The sequence below is a fragment of the Gossypium raimondii genome, chromosome 7 (genome assembly GCF_025698545.1).
Source record: "Gossypium raimondii isolate GPD5lz chromosome 7, ASM2569854v1, whole genome shotgun sequence".
Classification (NCBI taxonomy): Eukaryota; Viridiplantae; Streptophyta; class Magnoliopsida; order Malvales; family Malvaceae; genus Gossypium; species Gossypium raimondii.
The window spans coordinates 16,795,204-16,812,232 of NC_068571.1; the positions used below are offsets into that span (position 1 = coordinate 16,795,204).

Here is a 17,029-nt window from a genome sequence, read left to right on the forward strand (position 1 = left end):
TTCTTTCTTGACCGGTACCTAGTCAATTCCTGATCCAACTAGTCTGACCAATCGGTTCAATTCGGTTTGAAAAAGAAAAAGTATTAAGAATTATATGCTTTTGTAATCCTCTTATCAATCATCGTATTAACAAAATAAAATTTTCATATCTTTTACACAATATTCATGTACAAAAATTATGTTTTAATTTCAAAATTATATTATGTGTATATCAATAGTATCTATCCAAATATTAATATTAATATTAATTTATTAAATATATATTTGTTATTAAATATAATAAATTTGTGCATCGCACATGCAAACTAGTATCTGTATCATGTATATTATAAACAGTCGGCGACATATTGCGAAAGAGATTATACAAAATAAGGTTGAAGTCCAAAGTAACAGAAATGAGTTGTCATTTTGATCATCTAAAAACAACTTTAAACAACTTTAGAATTATAAGGATTTCAACAGAAACTCAATACCCGTTACCGGAAAGGCAAATGAATCAATGTTGCTTTTTTATGTAACACCGTCATCCTAACCAGAATTTCGCATAAGGAAAGCCACTATGAATCCCACTAAGGCACCTGCAACAACCTGCACATATATACACTTATGCTTGAATGACTTGTATCTCCCTGGATATTAGAATGCCGAGTACCACCTTATTTAGGTGAAAGAAATCTCATATTACAGCTATTACTCAATTACGCAACAAAACTTAAACGTTGCACTAATCTCTCAAACTATTAAGTTATTCTGATTAAGAATCTTAGAGAACTAAAGTAATTTATCTTATTTCCATCTTCGGCACTTTTAACTTCTTGCCTTGCCCACAAAGGCATCTATGACATGTTAGGCTTACAAATGCATTGGATATAAAATAATATACATATGATAGGAATTGGCATATTACTAATGAAGTAACAAGCAGTGCTTGGAACCAATAAGTAATGGTTATTTTAACTACTTGTGCAGTATAAATAGTAGCAGACCTGGAGTGGAGTATGTCCAAGTAATTCACGCAGGGGCCTCACGCTAGACAATGGGTGTTCAGGAGGGAACTCACACACAATTTGATTCAGCAACTGCCAAAATGGAATGAAAATATCAGAACAGTGTCCCCGGGCATCAGAATATATGTGGCTCAAAGGTGAAAAACTTTGAGTCTATGTATCTAGATTAGGACTTACTTCAGCTTGACGCCCAGCGTGAAGTCGGACACCAGATGCATCATACATCACCTGCATGGATTGGAAACTCGTTGACCATACTCCACACATGAAAAACTAATAAGCATGTAAATTATTTTTTCATTGAGAACTAATTTCAAGTTAACATTAGAAGTTCAGAGAATTAAAAAAAATATGAGCATCAATGTCAATGCAGTACAAAGATTTCGATAACAACCTTGACTCCATATTTCAGGCTCTCCCGAAACATGGCCACCTTGGTCTTCCAAACACAGAGCATATGAAAATTGAGGTACTTAACACTAACCTTATAGCATAAAGCTGAATATCAGGTTTTGTCTTCATGCTTTTCTATTCTCTGTTTTTAAGTCATCTAAGCAAGAAGCAAATACCTAAAGTAGCAAAAATAGACACAAATCTACCAGAACTATGATATAATTTACAGCATATACAAACTTCTCTTGAATCGTCCTCCTAAAATATAGCTTTAAGCGGATTTTCTAGAAAGCATATTCTTTAAGCAGCTAATCCCAAGCCTCATAAAGAACTAAAAGAAAACCATAGCTATTTGGGATAAAGGCTCACTTCACCACTGAACTTATATAACCGCTATTTCATACTGAGATCCAATTTCATTTAGCTAACAACAGAACTTTGTATCCAGTTTCATTCAAAAATTTACTACAGAACAAAAATACTTGTCAAATAGTTACTTTCCAAAATAATTATGAATCAGTCTCAACTTGATACAGACATCAAAAACCAATCTCTTAACATCATTATCACTCAAACTAGTTGGAACAAACTAAAATCTTTTGGAAACAAGATAAAATAAAATAAAAATGTTGCAATAAATAAATAAATAAATACCCACAAAGTGCATCAATGAAAATACTGTAGATTGTGTCAAGAAGACTTAGGATATGTACTGTAATTTGTTAGAATGCAGAATTGCTATGCGACTGTTGAATACAGAAAGGAAAGAGAGAGACAAAGTGTAGCAAAGATTCTCTGGAAGAATGAGAAAAAACCATAGAGATCAACATTGTTAAGGACATGCTGGCAGAAGTGGTGAGGTCTATAGCCATGGCATCAATAAGAGGGAAAAGGAATGTGAGAGAAAAGAAAATTGAAAGTAGGGACTGCCACCAGCAGTATTCCTGCGCCAACAAGAGTGAAAGGGTTCAAGTGAGAGAGACGTTTGTCTCTGTTTCTTTTCATTAACTATTTTTCTGAATTAGATTGCAAAAGGCTATATTCTTATATATGCTGTGCATGAGAATGTCATAACAAGGAAATGAAAAGTTAGGAAGCACATACAACACATGCCAGAACAACTGCGATAGCAAAAGCCGGTCCTCCCATTCCATCCTGCAAACCTATAGCAACCGCAAGAGCTGTGACAGTTGCAGAGTGTGATGATGGCATCCCACCTGAATCAATCATCCTCTTAGAATCCCATCTCCTTTCTTTAAACCTGAGCATCTAAGAGAAACAAGTTCAAAATTTTGAGCTACTATTCACAAACCACTGAACTTGCTATCAGAACAAAACTAAAAAATCTAATACATTCATCATCAAAAAAGAATAAATATACTAGCTATGCAGGAGAAAAAAAGAACCATGCGGATACACTACAAACTTAAAAGTAAAACCCAAAGGCTAAAAAACAGAACAAACTTTAATTTCCAGAACCAGGGATGTATTTGTAACTTTTACTTCCAACGGTAGTATAGTGATTTCCCTATTGGAGTCCTCTCATGTGTCTTTGTTTAAGTGAAGTCCTCAATCATATTTGATTTGGTGAAAGACTGCTTTAAATTATTACAAAGTCTGTCATATAAAGTTACTAAGGTCATTACTGGCTTCATATCATAAATGTCCACAATGAGGCACTACACCTTTAAAGGTATTCCTTGCTATTAATGTTTCCCACATGTTTAACAACTCTTGTCAGCAAGGAGACTCAATAGTTTCTCTAGCCTTACTTCTTCTCTTCGTTTTCCACAATATTTATTTGTGTGAAATATCTACCTGCCCTACCAACTTGTTCCTTCATGGGTGGAAAACTTTAGAAAGAAAATATCTACCTTATAACGGTCCTAACTCCTAATTTCAAGATTGCAAACATCATGAGAATCTATCATCTTGAAAAATGAAGACTCTGGCTTTACTTGCACACAGGGAAGAAAAGCAAGCATGGGACCCTTTCATAAGGTTGCAACTGCAGTTTTTGGAATTTATATATAGGAGAGACACTGAAATGAAGGCGGTAAAAAAAACCTCTAAGCCTAGACCACCAAGATTGTGAGATATGATGAGCTTAAAATGAGATGAAGTATATTCTTGCTTTACAATTCAATTAAAACAGGTAATTACAAGACCAAGGGAAAAATAAGATGAGGTATATTCTTGCCTTGAAATTCAATTCAAACCCATAATTACAAGACTAAGGGAACCATTATCATATGCTTTCAATGAATCGGAGTCCATTGAAGTTATAGAAGCTAGAAATACAGTACCAGATCCCTTTTTCACAATGCAACCAGATAAGGCACATTGGTAAACATTTTAGTTACCAATGATCAATCATCAAAACGGCCCCTATGAGACATTACATAAAACAAGTAACCAAAAAAAGAATCAAAACAAGGGTTCCCTAACTAGAGCTAAACAAGTTCTTAGCAGTCAGGGGCAATTGATTAACTAATAAACCAACATTTCTATTTTAAATTCTCACAGTAACTAGTTATGGGTTTTTTTAATGAGCAATTGATAGTTAAAGTGTGTCTCAAAAGCCCTAACCAAAATCAATGATATTCCAAGATACGAGTTCCCAACTTTCGCTTCAAACAACAATAAAGTAACGATTCGCCAAACTTGCAAAAACTGGAATTTGAATTTAATTGAATTTAGTATATTTAATTAAATGCCGCATGAAAATGAGCAAGAAGAAAGAGGAAATACAGAGATTAAGAAAGAACGAACCAATTGGTAAAGAGTTTGAGAAACTGGGCGAGAGCGAAAGCGAGGAAGGCCGTGAGGAGAGGGAGGTTATTAGGAAGCAGATTCGACGACGGAGACGACGCAAATGACGTCGCTCCACCTCCTCTCATCGAGCTCGCATCCGCTGCCATCATCACCTCGTTCATATCCTTCTTTTACTTGCCTTCAATAAAAGTTTGGATCTCTGAGTGTGAGGAAGTCTGGTTGATCTGGATTTGTCAAAGCCTGGCAACCAAAGGCAACAACGATTCAGCGAATTAGCAGCGAAATGAGAAGAAGGAGAAGGTGCAACGATTGTTCCTCAACGAGAATAGGCCCACCTCAGGGCTGGTGTATTTTGGCGCTTGCTGTACTGTTTATTGGGATTGAAGGTGGATTAGTGGAGAAGAACAGAAAGAAATGATTACTGTTTTTAACTTCGGGTTTATCGCTTTTTTTTTTCTTCCAACTCTGTTAACCGGTGTAGACGTTACCTAACATGAAAATTGGGTTAAATATATTATTTAAATTTGTCTATTTCTCCTAGTGATATTTATAGTTTTTTTTTTCTAGAATGATACTCGAACTTTTTTTCCTCTATTATATTGGTATCCAAACCTAACACCACTACTTTTTTGCTGACGTGCTGACCACTCGCATGATATCACATGCCGTTCTCTTTATACTTTTTTTTAATAATTTTCCCTTAATTTTTTTTAAATAACAACCTAATGACTAGAATAAAGTTGAGAATCTTTGATATTCTTTAGATTTTTAAAATTTTCATTTGTTTTGTTGCAAATTCTTGAGTTTATCAACAATATTTTCAGCAACTATATTCTCTTCTTTATGGAGGAGAAGGTCTCTAAACGCTTTCTTGGTCCCCTTTGACTTAACACAAGTGGATCTTGTCCAAACCTTGATTGCCTTGTTGTCTGATCTTGTTTCTTGCTTATCTAACCATGTTTTCTTCTTTCAACGAGGAATTCTCGGTCTTTGGTCTAAAATATTGAAATTTTCCCTATGGTTTTGGAGTATTTAAGGGATTCAAGGTCTGGTTCCTCATCAAACTTGTCTCCAATAGCCATTGTGCTTCAAGGAAGTCTAGTTGTTGATGTATAAGTCCAAGGTACTACTTGATTATTGCCCTCAATCTAGTAAGTTATGCCTTTTTGCTTTAAAGCCATTCAATTTCAAGCCATTTTCATCATTTGAGTGGTTAAGGATCAGTTATCACAGATGGAGATTAAGAATGCCGGGCGAAACAAGCAACTGCCAACGTCGAAAGCGGCGTTGGAAGTAATATTGACGATGAAAATAAATGAAACCTATATTTACAACGAACTATGGTGCACCATCTGTAAAGAGCAACATTTACTACCATTGTGTTTATGATTACTAGCTAAAGCACAATTTAACACCTATTAGAAGAAAACCATGAAAAGGAAAAGATTTGGAAGGGGAATTTTTTTACAATTTTTTTTGAAAAAAAACACTGATTCAAAGTAAAATGTTGAAAGTCCAGAACTTGAAATATCAAATATTAGATTTTTTTCTTAAAAAGCCAAGAAAAAAAAAACCCAAGAATCTAACGTCGATTCTTTGTTGCAATTGGCCCTTAAACTAGGAAATGAATAAGAGTGAAGAAGAAAGATGAAGAAGACAAGGGTAGGAATAAGAAAAAAGGAGAAAAGAAAAGAAAAAAGGGAAGAAAATGATGAAAAAGAAAATAGAAATATTAAAAATTTCAAATGTTGTCACCAACAGAATGAGGGAAATAGGAAAAAAATTAAGGAAACAATGTTTTGAGATATCTATAAAAATCTCTAATTATCTTGAACTAGAAAAGGTATTTGTTGTCATAAGTGTAGGTGAAAAGAGCAAATTTAAGGAGCGGGATAAATGAAATAAGGTGGAGTGGCATGGTGGACGCTGGACCAATACAAACCGAAACATGATAAAGAGTGTATCCACGTATACACTGGTGGAGCTAACGGATGAATCCGACAACAATACTTATTTTTTTTTCTAAGATAAACTTTTGTATAATATTGTATTTCAATATACTCATATGTAGTTTAGGATTTAATTTTATTTAAATTGATTAAGAAAATAATTCGAACACTTTGAAATTCGAGAAGAGGGGCCGAAACAGAGTCAGTGTCGCAACACGGACCTTCCATGTCACGACACCACTCACAGGTTCAAGAAATCAAGTAATTCAACTCAATGTCGTGACAAAGCACCTTTGTGTCGCAACAAAGAAATCAGTATACCCTAGAGTTCAAAAATTTCGAAGTCTGTTGCGATATCGGTATCCTGCCAAGGGTGTCGTAACATGGAACCCCGATGTCGCGACATCGCTGCAAATTTCTACAAGGCCAACCCGACCCGTCGCACAACCCGAGACTTAACCTTTGTTTTAACTTGGTTTTTAACTTTAAAATACCAAAATTTTAACCTACAAACACTTTAACCTTACATTCTCTCAAAACTTTTTAAATCCTAAAATCTATTTTCTCTTTTCTTCTTATTTTGCTGCAAAAATTTTTCTTCCCTCTTCTTGTGTGTTTACTAAGTGCAGGTTAAAACACTTCGTATTCACAAAGGAATTTGGAACAACCTTTGAAAGGATTAACGAGTTTTCAAGTCGAGGTTAAGAGTTTCAACTTACATTTTTATTGTTTTATTGTATTGCTTGATATCTAGTTAGTTCTTCTAGTTTAAAATTTTATTAAAGAACCATCGGTGGTTGCAAACTCGTCAAACTTTCCAAACCCAAACATCAAAAAAATTTAGTACTTCAAGGAAAGACGTTTATACAAGATCGAGGGTTTGAGCCATTGATGATTCTATGTAGAGAAATATGGCCATTGGTTTAATACCATAGGTGGGAACGCTTTTGCATAACCTCTAAAGACTCTGTTGTGGTCCCAGTAGTATAAGAACACTATGCATCACTTAGGGATCAAGAGTCTAAGAGGCAAGAGGGTGCCACATGGGAAACCATACAAGCATGAGGGAAGGAGTTCTTGTCACCCCTAGAGCGATTTTTGAGTTTTATAACGCTCCATATTATGAATTTGATTTTGTAGAAGAAAGTGATTTAGAATATTTTAGAGATATTAATATGGATAACGTCATAAACTATTTAACAAAGGGTAGGGGTAAGTGGAAAAATTGCTCAGGTACTGATATCACCACATCTTTTAGTCAAGCAATTATGTTCCCTATTGGAAAGATGTGGATACAATTTTTATGCACTCAAATTGCTCCTACTTTGAATGGCTCTAACGTCAATACTTTTCGAGCAGTTTTGTTATATGCTGTTTTATAGAAGAAACAAATGTGTATCGGGACATGGATTTATCATTATATGAAGCGGTGCATTAGTGGCTAGAAAGTTGGGGTTTTATTCCCCCACTTAGTGACGACTTTATACAAAAGGCCGGAGTTCCAATAACAACCACTAAGCAATTCATGAAGCCATCCAAGAGTTTCATAGGATATTCATTATATAAGCAATATACGGAGCTTCGACGAAAGCAAATAAGAGATTGGAACAAACACCGAAAGGAAAAGGTAGATGTCTTAGCTTTACTTAAATAAAAAGCAAAAACGACATCTCGAAAAGAAATAGGTGAGAGTAGCATTCCAAAGATGGAATGAATGATAAGATGGATACAAGAGACGGGCTCAAACTTCAAGAATTTGCGTGGTAGAACAAGATGAGAGTACCAAACTATCCACAAAATATATTTGGTCCAATGCATTCCCATCATGAAGAAAAAGAGCAAGATAACGAGGAAAAGGAATATAGTGACGATGAGGAAGGTGAAGAGGAGGGGGATGAGATGTATTCTTAGGAGGAGGAGGTGGTGGATTGACTAAAATTTTAATTTTAATTTTTGGATTGTAAACAATTAATTCGGATAATTTCTATTTTTTAGGAGTAGGATTAACAGTAAATATATATATTTCTTGTGTTCAAAGTTTCTATGTAGGAACCTCACATGAAAGAAGCACGACATTTTTGAGTTGTCAACGAACAAGGAAGAAAGCACCCACCATAAGACTATGACGATGTCATGATCAATCGAGTAACTTCTTTCCTTATCTCTAGGGTTGCACATTAGGGACAATGTATTATCTAAAGTGTGGGGGAATCATAAGAAATTTTGATAGGGAATTTTACTTTTTTTGCTTTATGTTTTTTATTTTATTTTTCTTGTCAAAGTGTACTTGAGCTTATAGAAATACAAGTGATTGGTTTGGAGTATGTATATAGGTTGATTATATTTGCTGTAAATTTGGCATGATAGTAAATGATTTTAAATTTTCAATTACTAGACTACTAAATTCTATATATTACATTGTAAATAAGCATTAAGTAATTAAATATACCAAATGATAGAAAATACAGTGAAACGAGCATGCTAGTATGTATGACAAATAGTGAAATTTGTGATTATTTGATTGATTAAATTTGTGAATATTGAGATACCTAGGGATGACCTAAGGCATTGTTTGGTATAACCCAGAGCCAAAAATCTAACCTTATTCATAGAACCTTAATACCTATTTTGAGCTAGAAAAAACTTCTTGGTGAACTTCATACAAACTCGAGCCAAAATATCAAATTGTTGGACTTTGTCGGGAAATTCGAAAGTTTTAGTGGTTGAATTGTGAATAGTTGGATTCTAATTCTAATTTAGTTAGATTGCAACTGACTGGTTCCATAGTGGGAGATAACATGATTAAGAATGGATGGTTGAAATGGTCGGTGATGATCGTGTTAGAGTATGTCCAAAGGCCAATCATGAGATGATTGTAATCACATGCTCATTTTACCTTGTTTGTTAATATAAGGCATTGTCATTGTTATTTCAATTTCTTTTTCTATGTGTGTAAATAAATAGATTAATAATAAAGTCCTGAGAATAATACGATTATTCTTAAAAGTTCCTTAGTCAAGTATTGTTGTGGGCTTATACAATAATAATGCATTAAGACTAATGTGTAGTTGATTGATGAAAAAGTGTTTTCATTACCATCGGGATGTCAAAATCAATACATGAGTATGTGTTAAAGAACAACATATTGGACTAGCCTCCTATGAGTATCTTTCTTCGATTATTATGTAATAGTCACAACATTACTCATAGTGATAACTATGTATACAATCCTCAAACTTGAGATCATCATTGTCCCAACATCTTGAGTCATATATTTTGATATAGTCAAATGTCTACAATACAGGTTGTACTATAAAAATTGATCTTGGGTATGCCACAATCTTTGTAGTGGGATATGATTAATCAAGATATGATTTTTCCCTCCTACATAATGGAAGCAATATCTTGGGCCACTTGATGGAGTGAGACTAAGAATGCATGACCATGCTCAAATAAGTTAATAAGAGATATCACACTTATTTTTTTTATTGTAGTCTACTCAAAATATCAAGAAATATGATATTGGACTATACAAGTGTGACTATTCCATGACTTGTTCTAATCTAGATGTAAATTATAAAAGGATATAATACATGGAAAATTTATCACAGAAAAATTGTGTTGAATCATGACTTCTTGTAACTTGAGTAGTAATGATGCATTGCTAAATGTCACTCATTGCTTGTAACATTAGAAATGTTCTAGTATTACTACTAATGTTAGAAGAGCCTACAGAGTGTCACCCAATGGTTGAAACGAACAGAATCCAAACACAGTTTGTATTATGTTTAGTTGTCACATGAATTAAATTAATTATTGAATTAATTTAATTTGATAGTTAAATACTGAACGCATTATATGTACAAACTTGTTGTACACAAATAGAGAACATAGTTAAAATAAATATATGAATTTTATTCATATAAAAATATTAACAAAATATAGTTTACCGAAATATTTAAATAAATAATAATTTTGGTCAAATATTAAAACTTGAAAGTTAATATTCTTCTGGAAAGGATATGATGTTTTAATACTTTCCATTTGTTTCTCTAAAGGGATAATTCTGTTTTTTTTATGTGATATTAAATAAAAGGAATTGAATCCCTAATTCTGGGGTGTGTTACTAAAGAAAAAAAATATTGGAAATATTCTAGTGGCTAATTTCGTCAATTCTCTCTAAGCGGTTTAATGAGAGTTTGTTGTTTGTTCTTTGTCTGGGTGGACTATGTAGAGGCCGCGACGATTTTGTTGTAGCCTAGGATCAACATCGTGGTTATGGACTATTTTGTATTTTTGGGACATCGGAGAGGCTTTCAAAAATAAATGATTTTCATGGTTATAGATTATTTTGTATTTTTGGGACTTTCGTGGACTTTTAAACTTTTATTTTGGGATTTACATTTTGAGTTAGTTATTGAACTGTGGAATGGATGATTTGATTTAAAAACTATAGACAATTGAACATTTTGCATGGGTTTTAGTATGGATAAATTGTTTTATTGTTTTCTTAATAAAATCTGCTTTCCGCAAACTCACTTAATCGAAATTGAATTTTCTTTAAAATTAATCATAGCGATTTACAAATAATAATAAACAAGATTTCTTCTCAAGTTATGTTTCAAAATATCGTATTTAAAGGGAAATATTTGTATGTGTTTTCAAAACTTTAATCAGTTGGTTTTAGCTCACGTTTTGGCTATCTCCATGGCCCACGTAATTGCTTAGATTGGGCTATAATTTCTAGGCTCAGTTTTAGGGGTTACAGAAAGAGCCTCATTTTATTGAGATTAATCAGGAATCCACAAAGTTTGAATGCTTTCCAGAATTTAGATCTCTTGAGAACAACAAAGAACAACTGAAATAAAATCTAAAACCTAAAAATGAAAGAAAAACTAAACTAAATTTACTAAAGAAAATCTAGGCTAAGAGAATGATGTCTATAATATATGCCAAATGAGTCTATTTATAGATTTTAGGTGGTTGTTGTCCTTAACCCTGGGTTAGTTGATGTCCTCAAGCTTTAATTTTGATTGTGCAGACCAAAAATGCCCCTATTTCATATTTAATTCCCTTTCTAAAGTTGATGTTGTAACAGACCAGGACCTGTGTTGTGACATAGAAAGTAGTATACTCCTCTTAGGATTTCTTCAAGAGTGTGTCGCGACACCCTTAGGTTGTGTTGCGACATCGAAGGCAGTCTTGAGCTTTCTCCATTCTGCTCCCTATGTTGCGACATCGAACATCCCGTGTTACGACATAGCGACTAGTATCAGTTTAGTACGCTTCTAAAGGTCTCCTGCACACTCACAAATTACATTAGCTCTCCCTTAGGCCTCATTCAGACATTATGGTCAATAAAAGACTCAATTTGCACTTTTTATTAAATATAAATAAAACTAAAAAAACTTAACTCAAACATAATGAAAATGCTTGTATTCTAGCTCCTTAAATGTGAAAACAAGTTTGAACTGCTACACCGAATTATGGTAGATCAAACTCCCCCATAGTTAAGTCATTGCTTGCCCTCAAGCAACATAAAAAAAAAGAAATAAAAGCGATGACCCTTGAGTAAACATCATGCAACTATTGACTTCAGAGCATATGACTTAGGCATTTCATGCTTGCTAACAACTTTAACATGATGAGCAATTGACTTACCACTTTTGATCGCAAACATCTAAGTCTAGCATGTTACAAAATATACAAGTATTAAAGGACTCACATGTAGGGATCCATCAATAAACTATACAAGTATTTTGATTATCTGAGCAGAATACAAATAGTCGTTTATGCTTATGTTTAGTATGATTTTCATTCATGTATAAGGATATTTAGGTCACACAGGACTTTTCTGCTTGTAATGTTCTGAGGCTTAGAACATGTATAGAATTCAAAGATAGTAAGCATGAAAAGGGTTACAAACATGAAAATAGTTTGGCACAACATATTGATCCTTATTTTCCCCCCCTTAGTGACCCTTACCTGCTCACCGCCTTATTTCTCCTTCTCTCACCTTCCTTGTCTCTCCATATATAGGAAGTCATAGCATAACATAATAACTATGGCTAGCCTTACGAGTTTTTGTGCACTAATGAATGAGTTTTTCTTTCTTTGATGACTTTTTCACTTTTCTCTCTTTCAATACATCTTACTCATGAATGCTTTTTCATTGGTTTAATACTTTTTTCTACTCGTACTAATTTTCTTTTTGGATTTTTCTTTTTGTTTCGCTCATTAGGATACATTATAGTTCCTATATCACACCAATCTTTCCTATTTCACTCTATTTTCACAAAATCCACTGTGATGTATCTACTTAACCCTCAGTACGTATGGCCAGACATCTATAGTTTTGCAGTACAGGACCAAAGAAAAAGGGAAAATACAAATTAGCATTTTCAGGCTTGAGGTTTGTAATGAGGTTCATCAAGAAGTGTCAACAAACTCAAAAATTGGTACTAAAGGTGAAATACAAATACGTTAGCTTTTTGGCTCTAAATATGTTTCAAACAATGCCTTAGATCATCCCTAAATATCTCAATATGCAAAAATTTAATCTACCAAACAAACTCAAACTCAAACTCAACCATTCATCATTCATACTAGCATGCTCGTTTCCTTTTATTTTTTATATCATTTGGTACAATTGATTGCTTAATACCTATTTACAGTTTAACATATAGAACTTAGTAGTCTAATAATAAAAAATTGAAGATCACCTATCGTCATGCCAAATTTATTTGTAAACACAAGCAACCTATGTACATGCTCCTAACCAATCACTTATATTTTTACAAGCTCAAGCACACCAAAGACAAAAAAAAAAAAAAAAAATCAAAGAAAAATATAGAAATTGAAAATAAACAAGTTTTCTACATTACCCCCACACTTTAGTTGACACATTATCCTCAATGTGTAGCACATAAATATAAGGAAAGAAGGTACCCAATTGATCATTATTGCTCTTACTACTAATGGTGGGTGCTTCCTCCTTTGATTGTGTTAAGCTTGAATTGTTTGTGTCTCCTTCGTGTATGGTTTTTACATAGAAAACCTAAACAAAACATAACTAAAAATCTACTATTAACCCTACTCCTACAGTGTCTGAATCAAAATTATCCAATAATTAATACAAGTCTTTGAAAACAAAAATAAAAATGTTCAGTCCTCCTCCTCATCATCCTACTATGGTGCCCACCTCATTTTCATCAGAGCTTTTCCTTTTCCTTTGACATGTGTTTGGTGAGAGCTCCCACCCGTTGAAGGTGCATGGAGAGTTGGGCTTCATATGATAGGCCCCTTTAGAGTAGAAAAGTACGGCTGAAATGTCATTTTATATTCGTCCTCCGTTCCAGGGTACTCATGAGCAACACCTTCCTCCTCAAGATTAGCCCTATCATCTTGATGAGTCAGAGTCGGCCTAAAAATGTCTGGGGGATAATTCAGAGTGTGTAACCAATCCATTTTTGCAAATTCTTGGAGTATTAGGCTTGTTTCCTACATCCATCTTATCATCTCGTCTAGTTTTGGTTCTATGTTTCCGCGGGCTCCCTTCCTATCCTTTGATTTATCTTTGTGTTTAAGCGATGCTGACACATCTATTTTCTCCGTCCTCCTTTGATTCCATTTTGTAATTTGCTTTTCCTAAAGCTTAATGTACTTGGTATATAGTGTGTCTCCAATGATACTTCTTGTTGGCTTCATAAAATGTTTGTTTTCACTCATTGGCACTTCTACCTGGCGACATAGTGTTGTTACAAGATGGGGGAAGAAAGTCCAACTTTCTAGCCTATACACACCGTTTCATTTTTCAAAAGATCCGGTGCCCTATACAGATCTGTTTACGCTATAGAATACCATATAACAAAACACCTCGAAAGGCGTTAACGTTAGAAACATTCAACACAGGTGCAACTCTAGTACCAATGAATTGCATCCACATCTTAGTAACAGGAAACAAAATGGTCTAAATGAAATCCGTTGAAGCTCTGTGTCTGGCATGTAGTTCCAACTACCCCTGTCTTGTGTTAAATATTTTGTAACATCTTCCATGTCAATATTTTGAAATTTGTCTAAATTAGTACTATCAATAAAATAGTTTTCATAAAATGGGATGTTATAAATTTTGCAAATATCATTAGGGGAGATTGGAACATCTTCCTCTTGTACTTCAACATTAGTTATCACTGCATTATAGCCTCGTTTAATCACTTGATCCTTAAGGGTCACATAAAATTATTAAGCCGCAGGTATGATTGCATTATTCATGGGAGTAACACATAACTGCTCTCATTGATAGTAACGGACCAAAGTCCAGATTTCTTTATAGAGAGCCATAGAAGGTTCAAGCCCTCACTCCTGAATCAACGGTCGTCCCTGTGACTCAAGAAAATATTTTTCTACGTTCAAATGATGAAATCATACGGGGTCGAAAACACGTGGGCTTTCCAAAACAGAAGTTCTTTTGTTCTTACATGGAGGCATTTTATAAGCAATATTTCTAGCAAATATATGAATAGTAATAAATGGAACAGTAGAAAAAAATTCGAGAATATTTGAACATCAACTTTGTTGAACTTATATGTGCTTCCTCTTTTGTTTTGTTGATGACCACTCCTTCCAATGTAGCTTTTTTGAATTCAAAATGAAGGATTGGGACCTAGGGTTTTAGTCAGCAAAGAGGATTTGGAGGTTAGAAGTTTTGGAAGATTTAGGATATTAAAACTAGGTTAGATTGAGTTAAGAAGGTGTTTTTATGTTAAAAATGAATATTTTTAGGGTTAAAGATTGGGTGTTTTGAGGGTTAAGTGTAAGGGTTACGTAACTGGGTTGGGTTGACCCTGCGAAAATTTGCAGCGATGTTACAACAAAGGGGTTCTGTGTCGCAACATCCCTAGCAAGCTACTCATGTCTCGACCCCGGGGTTCGTTGTCGCAACACACCTTGCAACTTCAAAAATCTTGGAGACTGTCTTCTATGTCGCGACACGGTTAGTGATGTCGGGACATCGAGTTGATTTTTGAAACTCTTCGTTACTACCCGCGATGTTGCGACACGAAATTGTCTATGTTGCAATATTGACCTTGTTTTCCCAAATTTTGGACCTTCAAAGTACTTCAAGCTCTTGTTAAACCTGTCTTTGATCTACCTGTAATGTTTTAATGAATTGGTTAGCAAAATATACAATATGTATAATAAGTAAGAGTCTTACGTAAGGATGTTAGGTTCTGCTGCCGGACTCATCTGTGTTGATGGGCTCCCTTTAATTTATTTATATTTGTATTGGTCCAACACCCATCATGCCATTCGACTTGTCTGGGGTTGTCTCTTTCTCTAAACTTGCCTTTCCGACCTGCCTGGACAACTGATAGTTCTTTTCGCAGATCATAGCTATTAATTATTTGAGAAGTTACGTAACCACTCAACCACTTTAGCCTATGCTTAGCATTCTTGCTTTGTAAAAAGGTTGGAAAGTGTGGCTCATACTTGTCGTTTATTATATCTCTGCTTTTCTCGTCGATCCAGAATAGTTTTCAGGTGTACTTGAGGTGATGATTGGTACATATGTTGGCAAAAGGGTTAGCTAGGGATTTTGCACTAAGTCTCTTAGATTCTAACTCTGCAGACTTTTAAATTCATCCATTTGTGGTTTTTTAAATTCCTTTATTTTTTTTACAGATAGCTTTCTTGCATGGCTTTTGTAGTGTTTGAACATTCCACGATGCTTGCAACTCAAGGCTCATTAGTTGTCCAGCTTGATCGATTTTTATTATATGATCATAGGTCTTATCTATATATATTTTTCCAATTTTGTTCAACATCCAAAAAATTCCTAGGTCATCAAATCTCTAGGATGTCTAGTTTAGGACTAAGGTCATGCAAAGGGTAGTCAATTCCAGTTCATTAGTCGAGACTACTAGTATCTCTTTATTTTGCTCTGGGAATTCCTGAATCGACAGACACTCTTCCACTAGATCAGCCATAATTACCATTTTCTCTATTGGTTGGTCTGTGTTATACTATTCTTGTGTTCCGGCCTTATTGGTAGAACCTAAGATTTCTGAGACAATGAGTTCTATGCTTATATGATTCTTTGGTTCACTTGCCATTCCCCCACTAGCTCTATATCTTCTCTTTCTGCAGTAGCATTTAATTTCTCTGAATATTTTTCTATCTGTTGAGATGGATAATAGTCTGGGAGTTCTCCTTTTTCACAAGCATTTATAGTGACATTCTCTTCTGTTCTCAACTCTAGACCTAGCTACCTTTCTGATGGAATATCGATGTGGTCGTTATCGCCTTGGAAAAGAATTGAGGCTTCTCCTCGGAGTTGACTTAATTCAAGCATTAGTAATCATTGGTTCTTTTGCATCTCCTAGTCTTCATAGACTCATTCTCTATAAATATCTCTGTCATAATCGAAGTCTTCATTAAACCACATATAATGAAAGTTATCCATGGCTTTGTATTGGTTGATTATTTGGTTGATGGTGTCTAGGGTTCCTAAAAAAAGAACAAATGATAGAAATGTTAATTAAAAAAACAAATTGAAAGTCGTAGTTATAACCTACAAATTTCTTTTTTTTTAAATGCGAAAAATTAAAATCAAACTAGAGACATTGCCTCCCCAACAATAGCGCCACAAACTTGACCGCCTTTGGACATGCTAACGTCCAAAGTATGAATACTGCAATAAAATATAGAAGTACGAGGCGGTATCTGCAAGTATACGTGTTGAGTTGTAATATAGTTTTACAACAGAATAGGTGAGTACTCCGATGATCATACCCAAAGGAAGCAAGTGCTAGATCCATTCTAACCTAAACACTAAAAGATCTAATTAGTACTTTAAATTAGTTATAGTACGAAAACATAAAATAGAGGATTTTTAAGGTTTTTATA

General features: G+C 34.3%; 1 protein-coding gene across 6 annotated transcripts; it reads right to left on the reverse strand.

Annotated features, from left to right (window-relative positions):
- Nucleotides 1-299: 299 nt before the first annotated feature.
- On the reverse strand, nt 300-4,677 carry LOC105800428 (uncharacterized). 6 transcript variants are annotated; one of them, XM_012631584.2, is made up of 7 exons: nt 4,511-4,677; nt 4,173-4,415; nt 2,505-2,661; nt 2,216-2,344; nt 1,185-1,235; nt 987-1,079; nt 300-588 (listed from the first exon to the last, which is right to left on the reverse strand). In XM_012631584.2, exons 2-7 carry the CDS (start codon nt 4,334-4,336, stop codon nt 529-531), a joined length of 654 nt encoding a protein of 217 aa, XP_012487038.1. In that variant the 5' UTR covers nt 4,337-4,415; nt 4,511-4,677; the 3' UTR covers nt 300-528. The 6 variants fall into 6 exon arrangements, with proteins under 6 accessions (XP_012487038.1, XP_012487061.1, XP_012487086.1 ...); XM_012631607.2 differs by having other exon boundaries at nt 2,505-2,669; XM_012631632.2 differs by lacking the exon at nt 2,216-2,344 and having other exon boundaries at nt 2,505-2,669.
- Nucleotides 4,678-17,029: the final 12,352 nt, after the last annotated feature.

Bases quoted from the DNA above. Each gene is read 5' to 3' on its own strand.
- LOC105800428 (XM_012631584.2), bottom strand. From the start codon at position 4,336: ATGAACGAGGTGATGATGGCAGCGGATGCGAGCTCGATGAGAGGAGGT. The intron at 2,662-4,172 runs GTTCGTTCTTTC...TTAGATGCTCAG, and splicing joins CTCAAACTCTTTACCAATTG to GTTTAAAGAAAGGAGATGGG. The intron at 2,345-2,504 runs GTATGTGCTTCC...TTGTTGGCGCAG, and splicing joins CAGTTGTTCTGGCATGTGTT to GAATACTGCTGGTGGCAGTC.